This window comes from Heterodontus francisci, unplaced genomic scaffold, assembly GCF_036365525.1.
Source record: "Heterodontus francisci isolate sHetFra1 unplaced genomic scaffold, sHetFra1.hap1 HAP1_SCAFFOLD_634, whole genome shotgun sequence".
Lineage (NCBI taxonomy): Eukaryota > Metazoa > Chordata > Chondrichthyes > Heterodontiformes > Heterodontidae > Heterodontus > Heterodontus francisci.
In genome coordinates, this window is record NW_027141767.1 from 56,528 (window position 1) to 69,303 (window position 12,776).

At 49.1% G+C, this 12,776-nt stretch overlaps 1 protein-coding gene across 2 annotated transcripts in view; it reads right to left on the reverse strand.

Moving 5' to 3' along the window:
- Nucleotides 1-6,392, reverse strand: part of LOC137364679 (RAF proto-oncogene serine/threonine-protein kinase-like) — a 32,250-nt gene extending 25,858 nt beyond the window's left edge. For both annotated transcript variants that reach the window (XM_068027739.1, XM_068027738.1), the window contains exon 1: nucleotides 6,351-6,392. In XM_068027739.1, the coding sequence (XP_067883840.1) occupies nucleotides 6,351-6,384 (34 nt within the window). In that variant the 5' untranslated portion in view covers nucleotides 6,385-6,392. The remainder of the gene's footprint in view (nucleotides 1-6,350) is intronic.
- Between the last annotated feature and the right edge of the window lie 6,384 nt (nucleotides 6,393-12,776).

Sequence of the window (12,776 nt, forward strand, 5' to 3'; positions counted from 1 at the left end):
GTGTTATACCCTGGGCCCCTGTGTGTGTTATACCCTGGGTCCCTGTGTGTGTTATACCCTGGGTCCCTGTGTGTGTTATACCCTGGGCCCCTGTGTGTGTTATACCCTGGGTCCCTGTGTGTGTTATACCCTGGGTCCCTGTGTGTGTTAAACCCTGGGCCCCTGTGTGCGTTATACCCTGGGCCCCTGTGTGTGTTATACTCTGGGTCCCTGTGTGTGTTATACTCTGGTCCCTGTGTGTGTTATACTCTGGTCCCTGTGTGTGTTATACCCTGGGTCCCTGTGTGTGTTATACCCTGGGCCCCTGTGTGTGTTATACCCTGGGTCCCTGTGTGTGTTATACCCTGGGTCCCTGTGTGTGTTATACCCTGGGCCCCTGTGTGTGTTATACCCTGGGTCCCTGTGTGTGTTATACCCTGGGTCCCTGTGTGTGTTAAACCCTGGGCCCCTGTGTGCGTTATACCCTGGGCCCCTGTGTGTGTTATACCCTGGGCCCCTGTGTGTGTTATACCCTGGGTCCCTGTGTGTGTTATACCCTGGGTCCCTGTGTGTGTTATACCCTGGGCCCCTGTGTGTGTTATACCCTGGGTCCCTGTGTGTGTTATACCCTGGGTCCCTGTGTGTGTTAAACCCTGGGCCCCTGTGTGCGTTATACCCTGGGCCCCTGTGTGTGTTATACTCTGGGTCCCTGTGTGTGTAATACCCTGGACCCCTGTGTGCGTTATACCCTGGGCCCCTGTGTGTGTTATACCCTGGGTCCCTGTGTGTGTTAAACCCTGAGCCCCTGTGTGTGTTATACCCTGGGTCCCTGTGTGTGTTATACCCTGGGCCCCTGTGTGTGTTATACCCTGGGTCCCTGTGTGCGTTATACCCAGGGCCCCTGTGTGTGTTATACCCTTGGCCCCTGTGTGTGTTACACCCTGGGCCCTTGTGTGTGTTATACCCTGGGCTCCTGGTCCCTGTGTGTGTTATACCCTGGGCCCCCTGTGTGTGTTATACCCTGGGTCCCTGTGTGTGTTATACCCTGAGCCCCTGTGTGTGTTATACCCTGGGCTCCTGTGTGTGTTATACTCTGGTCCCTGTGTGTGTTATACCCTGGGTCCCTGTGTGTGTTATACCCTGGGCCCCTGTGTGTGTTATACCCTGGGTCCCTGTGTGTGTTATACCCTGGGTCCCTGTGTGTGTTATACCCTGAGCCCCTGTGTGTGTTATACCCTGGGTCCCTGTGTGTGTTATACCCTGGGTCCCCTGTGTGCGTTATACCCTGGGTCCCTGTGTGTGTTATTCCCTGGGCCCTTGTGTGTGTTATACCCTGGGTCCCTGTGTGTGTTATACCCAGGGCCCCTGTGTGTGTTATACCCTTGGCCCCTGTGTGTGTTACACCCTGGGCCCTTGTGTGTGTTATACCCTGGGCTCCTGGTCCCTGTGTGTGTTATACCCTGGGTCCCTGTGTGTGTTATACCCTGGGCCCCCTGTGTGTGTTATACCCTGAGCCCCTGTGTGTGTTATACCCTGAGCCCCTGTGTGTGTTATACCCTGGGTCCCTGTGTGTGTTATACCCTGGGTCCCTGTGTGTGTTATACCCTGAGCCCCTGTGTGTGTTATACCCTGGGTCCCTGTGTGTGTTATACCCTGAGCCCCTGTGTGTGTTATACCCTGGGTCCCCTGTGTGTGTTATACCCTGGGTCCCTGTGTGTGTTATACCCTGAGCCCCTGTGTGTGTTATACCCTGGGTCCCTGTGTGTGTTATACCCTGAGCCCCTGTGTGTGTTATACCCTGGGTCCCCGTGTGTGTTACACCCTGGGTCCCTGTGTGTGTTATACCCTGAGCCCCTGTGTGTGTTATACCCCGGGTCCCCGTGTGTGTTACACCCTGGGTCCCTGTGTGTGTTATACCCTGAGCCCCTGTGTGTGTTACACCCTGGGTCCCTGTGTGTGTTATACCCTGGGTCCCTGTGTGTGTTATACCCTGGGTCCCTGTGTGTGTTATACCCTGGGTCCCCGTGTGTGTTACACCCTGGGTCCCTGTGTGTGTTATACCCTGGGCCCCTGTGTTCTGTACCCTGGGCCCCTGTGTGCGTTATACCCTGGGCCCCCGTGTGTGTTATATCCTGGGTCCCCGTGTGTGTTATACCCTGGGCCCCTGTGTTCTGTACCCTGGGCCCTTGTGTGTGTTATACCCTGGGCCCCTGCGTTCTGTACCCCGGGTCCCTGTGTGTGTTATACCCTGGGCCCCTGTGTGTGTTACACCCTGGGCCCTTGTGTGTGTTATACCCTGGGCCCCTGCGTTCTGTACCCCGGGCCCCTGTGTGTGTTATACCCTGAGCCCCTGTGTGTGTTATACCCTGGGCCCCTGTGTGTGTTATACCCTGGGCCCGTGTGTGTGTTACACCCTGGGCCCCTGTGTTCTGTACCCTGGGTCCCTGTGTGTGTTATACCCTGGGCCCCTGTGTGTGTTATACCCTGGGCCCCTGTGTGTGTTACACCCTGGGCCCTTGTGTGTGTTATACCCTGGGCCCCTGTGTTCTGTACCCTGGGTCCCTGTGTGTGTTATACCCTGGGTCCCTCTGTGTGTGTTATACCCTGGGCCCCTGTGTTCTGTACCCTGGGTCCCTGTGTTCTGTACCCTGGGTCCCTGTGTGTGTTACACCTTGGGCCCTTGTGTGTGTTATACCCTGGGCCCCTGTGTGTGTTATACCCTGGGTCCCTGTGTGTGTTATACCCTGGGCCCCTGTGTTCTGTACCCTGGGTCCCTGTGTGTGTTATACCCTGGGCCCCTGTGTGTGTTATACCCTGGGCCCCTGTGTTCTGTACCCTGGGTCCCTGTGTGTGTTATACCCTGGGTCCCTGTGTGTGTTATACCCTGGGTCCCTGTGTGTGTTATACCCTGGGCCCCTGTGTTCTGTACCCTGGGTCCCTGTGTGTGTTATACCCTGGGCCCCTGTGTGTGTTATACCCTGGGCCCTTGTGTGTGTTATACCCTGGGCCCCTGTGTTCTGTACCCTGGGTCCCTGTGTGTGTTATACCCTGGGCCCCTGTGTGTGTTATACCCTGGGCCCTTGTGTGTGTTATACCCTGGGCCCCTGCGTTCTGTACCCCGGGTCCCTGTGTGTGTTATACCCTGGGCCCCTGTGTTCTGTACCCTGGGTCCCTGTGTGTGTTATACCCTGGGCCCCTGTGTTCTGTACCCTGGGTCCCTGTGTGTGTTATACCCTGGGTCCCTGTGTGTGTTATACCCTGGGCCCCTGTGTTCTGTACCCTGGGTCCCTGTGTGTGTTATACCCTGGGTCCCTGTGTGTGTTATACCCTGGGCCCCTGTGTTCTGTACCCTGGGTCCCTGTGTGTGTTATACCCTGGGCCCCTGTGTGTGTTATACCCTGGGCCCTTGTGTGTGTTATACCCTGGGCCCCTGTGTTCTGTACCCTGGGTCCCTGTGTGTGTTATACCCTGGGCCCCTGTGTGTGTTATACCCTGGGCCCTTGTGTGTGTTATACCCTGGGCCCCTGCGTTCTGTACCCCGGGTCCCTGTGTGTGTTATACCCTGGGCCCCTGTGTTCTGTACCCTGGGTCCCTGTGTGTGTTATACCCTGGGCCCCTGTGTGTGTTATACCCTGGGCCCCTGTGTTCTGTACCCTGGGTCCCTGTGTGTGTTATACCCTGGGCCCCTGTGTGTGTTATACCCTGGGCCCCTGTGTGTGTTACACCCTGGGTCCCTGTGTGCGTTATACCCTGGGCCCCTGTGTTCTGTACCCTGGGTCCCTGTGTGTGTTATACCCTAGGTCCCTGTGTGTGTTACACCCTGGTCCCTGTGTGTGTTATACCCTGTGCCCCTGTGTTCTGTACCCTGGGTCCCTGTGTGTGTTATACCATGGGCCCCTGTGTGTGTTATACCCTGGGCCCCTGTGTGTGTTACACCCTGGGCCCCTGTGTTCTGTACCCTGGGTCCCTGTGTGTGTTATACCCTGGGCCCCAGTGTGTGTTATACCCTGGGCCCCTGTGTGTGTTACACCCTGGGCCCTTGTGTGTGTTATACCCTGGGCCCCTGTGTTCTGTACCCCGGGTCCCTGTGTGTGTTATACCCTGGGCCCCTGTGTGTGTTACACCCTGGGTCCCTGTGTGCGTTATACCCTGGGCCCCTGTGTGTGTTACACCCTGGGCCCTTGTGTGTGTTACACCCTGGGCCCCTGCGTTCTGTACCCCGGGTCCCTGTGTGTGTTATACCCTGGGCCCCTGTGTGTGTTATACCCTGGGCCCCTGTGTTCTGTACCCTGGGTCCCTGTGTGTGTTATACCCTGGGCCCCTGTGTGTGTTATACCCTGGGCCCCTGTGTTCTGTACCCTGGGTCCCTGTGTGTGTTATACCCTGGGTCCCTGTGTGTGTTATACCCTGGGCCCCTGTGTGTGTTATACCCTGGGCCCCTGTGTTCTGTACCCTGGGTCCCTGTGTGTGTTACACCCTGGGCCCTTGTGTGTGTTACACCCTGGGCCCTTGTGGGTGTTATACCCTGGGTCCCTGTGTGTGTTATACCCTGGGCCCCTGCGTTCTGTACCCCAGGTCCCTGTGTGTGTTATACCCTGGGCCCCTGTGTGTGTTACACCCTGGGTCCCTGTGTGCGTTATACCCTGGGCCCCTGTGTTCTGTACCCTAGGTCCCTGTGTGTGTTACACCCTGGGTCCCTGTGTGTGTTACACCCTCGGCCCCTGTGTGTGTTATACCCTGGGTCCCTGTGTGTGTTATACCCTGGGCCCCTGTGTTCTGTACCCTGGGTCCCTGTGTTCTGTACGCTGGGTCCCTGTGTGTGTTATACCCTGGGTCCGTGTGTGTGTTACACCTTGGGCCCCTGTGTGTGTTATTCCCTGGGGCCCTGTGTCTGTTATACCCTGGGGCCCTGTGTGTGTTACACCCTGGGTCCCTGTGTGTGTTACACCCTGGGTCCCTGTGTGTGTTATTCCCTGGGTCCCTGTGTGTGTTACACCCTGGGTCCCTGTGTGTGTTATACCCTGGGCCCCTGTGTTCTGTACCCTGGGTCCCTGTGTGTGTTATACCCTGGGCCATTGTGTTCTGTACCCTGGGTCCCTGTGTGTGTTATACCCTGGGCCCCTGTGTTCTGTACCCTGGGTCCCTGTGTGTGTTACACCCTGGGTCCCTGTGTGTGTTATTCCCTGGGTCCCTGTGTGTGTTACACCCTGGGTCCCTGTGTGTGTTACACCCTGGGCCATTGTGTTCTGTACCCTGGGTCCCTGTGTGTGTTATACCCTGGGCCCCTGTGTTCTGTACCCTGGGTCCCTGTGTGTGTTACACCCTGGGTCCCTGAGTGTGTTATTCCCTGGGTCCCTGTGTGTGTTATTCCCTGGGTCCCTGTGTGTGTTACACCCTGGGTCCCTGTGTGTGTTATACCCTGGGCCCCTGTGTTCTGGACCCCGGGTCCCTGTGTGTGTTATTCCCTGGGTCCCTGTGTGTGTTATACCCTGGGTCCCTGTGTGTGTTATACCCTGGGCCCCTGTGTGTGTTATACCCTGGGCCATTGTGTTCTGTACCCTGGGTCCCTGTGTGTGTTATACCCTGGGCCATTGTGTTCTGTACCCTGGGTCCCTGTGTGTGTTATACCCTGGGCCATTGTGTTCTGTACCCTGGGTCCCTGTGTGTGTTATACCCTGGGCCATTGTGTTCTGTACCCTGGGTCCCTGTGTGTGTTATACCCTGGGTCCCTGTGTGTGTTATACCCTGGGCCCCTGTGTTCTGTACCCTGGGTCCCTGTGTGTGTTATACCCTGGGCCCCTGTGTTCTGTACCCTGGGTCCCTGTGTGTATTATACCCTGGGCCCCTGTGTTCTGTACCCTGGGTCCCTGTGTGTATTATACCCTGGGCCCTTGTGTTCTGTACACTGGACCCGGTGTTCTGGAACATATCGAGTTCTCCATCAGCTTCCTCTTGGGACCCGGTCCGGAGGAAACACGGTAAGTTAAACCTAGAAACATAGGCCTATCCACCATTCAAAAAAGATCATGGTTGATGGTCTAATTCAGTACCCTATTCCCGCTTTCACCCCATATCCATTTGGCATGAAGAAATATATCTATCTCCTTGAATATATTTAATGACTTAGCCTCCACTGCCTCCTGCGGTAGAGAATTCCACAGGTTCACCACCCTCTGAGTGAAGAAATTTCTCCTCATCCCGGTTCTAAATGGCATACCCCATATCCTGAAACTGTGACCCCTGGTTCTGGACTCCTCAGCCATCGGGAACATCCTCCCTGCATCGGGTCTGTCTAGTCCTGTTCGAATTTTACAGGTTTCTATCAGATGCCGTCTCAAGAAAGTGAAACAGGAAACAACGAATAAACTTACCAACGACATGAGATTTCAGTGCATCCTGCAACATAGAAACATGAAACCATCAGCCCAAGAGAAACAGCTCAGCAATGAAGAAGAAACTTGAAACAAATGTGTTCAGCACCATGACATCAAACACAGGAAGACAGTAAACACCAATACTCAGTAACACAGAGTCTCACTGTCCTATAAACCCCAATACTCAGTAACACAGAGTCTCACTGTCCTATAAACACCAATACTCAGTAACACAGAGTCTCACTGTCCAATAAACCCCAATACTCAGTAACACAGAGTCTCACTGTCCGATAAACACCAATACTCAGTAACACAGAGTCTCACTGTCCTATAAACACCAATACTCAGTAACACAGAGTCTCACTGTCCTGTAAACCCCAATACTCAGTAACACAGAGTCTCACTGTCCTGTAAACCCCAATACTCAGTAACACAGAGTCTCACTGTCCTATAAACCCCAATACTCAGTAACACAGAGTCTCACTGTCCTATAAACCCCAATACTCAGTAACACAGAGTCTCACTGTCCTATAAACCCCAATACTCAGTAACACAGAGTCTCACTGTCCTATAAACCCCAATACTCAGTAACACAGAGTCTCACTGTCCTATAAACCCCAATACTCAGTAACACAGAGTCTCACTGTCCTATAAACCCCAATACTCAGTAACACAGAGTCTCACTGTCCTGTAAACACCAATACTCAGTAACACAGAGTCTCACTGTCCTATAAACACCAATACTCAGTAACACAGAGTCTCACTGTCCTATAAACCCCAATACTCAGTAACACAGAGTCTCACTGTCCTGTAAACCCCAATACTCAGTAACACAGAGTCTCACTGTCCTATAAACCCCAATACTCAGTAACACAGAGTCTCACTGTCCTATAAACCCCAATACTCAGTAACACAGAGTCTCACTGTCCGATAAACACCAATACTCAGTAACACAGAGTCTCACTGTCCTATAAACCCCAATACTCAGTAACACAGAGTCTCACTGTCCTATAAACCCCAATACTCAGTAACACAGAATCTCACTGTCCTGTAAACCCCAATACTCAGTAACACAGAGTCTCACTGTCCTATAAACCCCAATACTCAGTAACACAGAGTCTCACTGTCCTATAAACACCAATACTCAGTAACACAGAATCTCACTGTCCTGTAAACCCCAATACTCAGAAACAGAGTCTCACTGTCCTATAAACACCAATACTCAGTAACACAGAGTCTCACTGTCCTGCAAACACCAATACTCAGAAACAGAGTCTCACTGTCCTATAAAAACCAATACTCAGTAACACAGAGTCTCACTGTCCTATAAACCCCAATACTCAGTAACACAGAGTCTCACTGTCCTATAAACCCCAATACTCAGTAACACAGAATCTCACTGTCCTGTAAACCCCAATACTCAGTAACACAGAGTCTCACTGTCCTATAAACACCAATACTCAGTAACACAGAATCTCACTGTCCAGTAAACACCAATACTCAGTAACACAGAGTCTCACTGTCCTGTAAACACCAATACTCAGTAACACAGAGTCTCACTGTCCTGTAAACACCAATACTCAGTAACACAGAGTCTCACTGTCCTGCAAACACCAATACTCAGAAACAGAGTCTCACTGTCCTATAAACACCAATACTCAGTAACACAGAGTCTCACTGTCCTATAAACACCAATACTCAGTAACACAGAGTCTCACTGTCCTGTCAACACCAATACTCAGTAACACAGAGTCTCACTGTCCTATAAACACCAATACTCAGTAACACAGAGTCTCACTGTCCGATAAACACCAATACTCAGTAACACAGAGTCTCACTGTCCTGTAAACACCAATACTCAGGAACACAGAGTCTCACTGTCCTATAAACACCAATACTCAGTAACACAGAGTCTCACTGTCCGATAAACACCAATACTCAGTAACACAGAGTCTCACTGTCCTATAAACACCAATACTCAGTAACACAGAGTCTCACTGTCCTATAAACACCAATACTCAGTAACACAGAGTCTCACTGTCCGATAAACACCAATACTCAGTAACACAGAGTCTCACTGTCCTATAAACACCAATACTCAGTAACACAGAGTCTCACTGTCCGATAAACACCAATACTCAGTAACACAGAGTCTCACTGTCCTGTAAACACCAATACTCAGGAACACAGAGTCTCACTGTCCGATAAACACCAATACTCAGTAACACAGAGTCTCACTGTCCTGCAAACACCAATACTCAGTAACACAGAGTCTCACTGTCCTGCAAACACCAATACTCAGTAACACAGAGTCTCACTGTCCTGTAAACACCAATACTCAGTAACACAGAGTCTCACTGTCCGATAAACACCAATACTCAGTAACACAGAGTCTCACTGTACGATAAACACCAATACTCAGTAACACAGAGTCTCACTGTCCTGTAAACCCCAATACTCAGTAACACAGAGTCTCACTGTCCTATAAACACCAATACTCAGTAACACAGAGTCTCACTGTCCTATAAACACCAATACTCAGTAACACAGAGTCTCACTGTCCTGTAAACACCAATACTCAGTAACACAGAGTCTCACTGTCCTATAAACACCAATACTCAGTAACACAGAGTCTCACTGTCCTGTAAACACCAATACTCAGTAACACAGAGTCTCACTGTCCTGTAAATCCCAATACTCAGTAACACAGAGTCTCACTGTCCTATAAACACCAATACTCAGTAACACAGAGTCTCACTGTCCTGTAAACCCCAATACTCAGTCACACAGAGTCTCACTGTCCTATAAACACCAATACTCAGTAACACAGAGTCTCACTGTCCTATAAACACCAATACTCAGCAACACAGAGTCACACTGTCCTATAAACACCAATACTCAGTAACACAGAGTCTCACTGTCCTGTAAACCCCAATACTCAGTAACACAGAGTCTCACTGTCCGATAAACACCAATACTCAGTAACACAGAGTCTCACTGTCCTATAAACACCAATACTCAGTAACACAGAGTCTCACTGTCCAATAAACACCAATACTCAGTAACACAGAGTCTCACTGTCCTGTAAACACCAATACTCAGTAACACAGAGTCTCACTGTCCTGTAAACACCAATACTCAGTAACACAGAGTCTCACTGTCCTGTAAATCCCAATACTCAGTAACACAGAGTCTCACTGTCCTGTAAACACCAATACTCAGTAACACAGAGTCTCACTGTCCTGTAAACACCAATACTCAGTGACACAGAGTCTCACTGTCCTGTAAACACCAATACTCAGTAACACAGAGTCTCACTGTCCGATAAACACCAATACTCAGTAACACAGAGTCTCACTGTCCTATAAACACCAATACTCAGTAACACAGAGTCTCACTGTCCTGTAAACCCCAATACTCAGTCACACAGAGTCTCACTGTCCTATAAACACCAATACTCAGTAACACAGAGTCTCACTGTCCTGTAAACCCCAATACTCAGTCACACAGAGTCTCACTGTCCTATAAACACCAATACTCAGTAACACAGAGTCTCACTGTCCTATAAACACCAATACTCAGTAACACAGAGTCTCACTGTCCAATAAACACCAATACTCAGTAACACAGAGTCTCACTGTCCGATAAACACCAATACTCAGTAACACAGAGTCTCACTGTCCTGTAAACCCCAATACTCAGTAACACAGAGTCTCACTGTCCGATAAACACCAATACTCAGTAACACAGAGTCTCACTGTCCTATAAACACCAATACTCAGTAACACAGAGTCTCACTGTCCTATAAACACCAATACTCAGTAACACAGAGTCTCACTGTGCTGTAAACACCAATACTCAGTAACACAGAGTCTCACTGTCCTGTAAACACCAATACTCAGTAACACAGAGTCTCACTGTCCTGTAAATCCCAATACTCAGTAACACAGAGTCTCACTGTCCTATAAACACCAATACTCAGTAACACAGAGTCTCACTGTCCTATAAACACCAATACTCAGTAACACAGAGTCTCACTGTGCTGTAAACACCAATACTCAGTAACACAGAGTCTCACTGTCCTGTAAACACCAATACTCAGTAACACAGAGTCTCACTGTCCTGTAAATCCCAACACTCAGTAACACAGAGTCTCACTGTCCTGTAAACACCAATACTCAGTAACACAGAGTCTCACTGTCCTGTAAATCCCAATACTCAGTAACACAGAGTCTCACTGTCCTATAAACACCAATACTCAGTAACACAGAGTCTCACTGTCCTGTAAACCCCAATACTCAGTCACACAGAGTCTCACTGTCCTATAAACACCAATACTCAGTAACACAGAGTCTCACTGTCCTGTAAACCCCAATACTCAGTCACACAGAGTCTCACTGTCCTATAAACACCAATACTCAGTAACACAGAGTCTCACTGTCCTATAAACACCAATACTCAGTAACACAGAGTCTCACTGTCCAATAAACACCAATACTCAGTAACACAGAGTCTCACTGTCCAATAAACACCAATACTCAGTAACACAGAATCTCACTGTCCGATAAACACCAATACTCAGTAACACAGAGTCTCACTGTCCTGTAAACCCCAATACTCAGTAACACAGAGTCTCACTGTCCGATAAACACCAATACTCAGTAACACAGAGTCTCACTGTCCTATAAACACCAATACTCAGTAACACAGAGTCTCACTGTCCTATAAACACCAATACTCAGTAACACAGAGTCTCACCGTCCTCTAAACACCAATACTCAGTAACACAGAGTCTCACTGTCCTGTAAATCCCAATACTCAGTAACACAGAGTCTCACTTTCCTATAAACACCAATACTCAGTAACACAGAGTCTCACTGTCCTATAAACACCAATACTCAGTAACACAGAGTCTCACTGTCCTGTAAACACCAATACTCAGTAACACAGAGTCTCACTGTCCTGTAAATCCCAATACTCAGTAACACAGAGTCTCACTTTCCTATAAACACCAATACTCAGTAACACAGAGTCTCACTGTCCTATAAACACCAATACTCAGTAACACAGAGTCTCACTGTCCTGTAAACACCAATACTCAGTAACACAGAGTCTCACTTTCCTATAAACACCAATACTCAGTAACACAGAGTCTCACTGTCCTATAAACACCAATACTCAGTAACACAGAGTCTCACTGTCCTGTAAATCCCAATACTCAGTAACACAGAGTCTCACTTTCCTATAAACACCAATACTCAGTAACACAGAGTCTCACTGTCCTATAAACACCAATACTCAGTAACACAGAGTCTCACTGTCCTGTAAACACCAATACTCAGTAACACAGAGTCTCACTTTCCTATAAACACCAATACTCAGTAACACAGAGTCTCACTGTCCTATAAACACCAATACTCAGTAACACAGAGTCTCACTGTCCTGTAAACACCAATACTCAGTAACACAGAGTCTCACTGTCCTATAAACACCAATACTCAGTAACACAGAGTCTCACTGTCCGATAAACACCAATACTCAGTAACACAGAGTCTCACTGTCCTATAAACACCAATACTCAGTAACACAGAGTCTCACTGTCCTGTAAATCCCAATACTCAGTAACACAGAGTCTCACTTTCCTATAAACACCAATACTCAGTAACACAGAGTCTCACTGTCCTATAAACACCAATACTCAGTAACACAGAGTCTCACTGTCCTGTAAACACCAATACTCAGTAACACAGAGTCTCACTTTCCTATAAACACCAATACTCAGTAACACAGAGTCTCACTGTCCTATAAACACCAATACTCAGTAACACAGAGTCTCACTGTCCTGTAAACACCAATACTCAGTAACACAGAGTCTCACTGTCCTATAAACACCAATACTCAGTAACACAGAGTCTCACTGTCCTATAAACACCAATACTCAGTAACACAGAGTCTCACTGTCCTGTAAACACCAATACTCAGTAACACAGAGTCTCACTGTCCTGTAAACACCAATACTCAGTAACACAGAGTCTCACTGTCCTATAAACACCAATACTCAGTAACACAGAGTCTCACTGTCCTATAAACACCAATACTCAGTAACACAGAGTCTCACTGTCCTGTAAACACCAATACTCAGTAACACAGAGTCTCACTGTCCTATAAACCCCAATACTCAGTAACACAGAGTCTCACTGTCCTGTAAACACCAATACTCAGTAACACAGAGTCTCACTGTCCTGTAAACACCAATACTCAGTAACACAGAGTCTCACTGTCCTGTAAACACCAATACTCAGTAACACAGAGTCTCACTGTCCTCTAAACACCAATACTCAGTAACACAGAGTCTCACTGTCCTATAAACCCCAATACTCAGTAACACAGAGTCTCACTGTCCTATAAACACCAATACTCAGT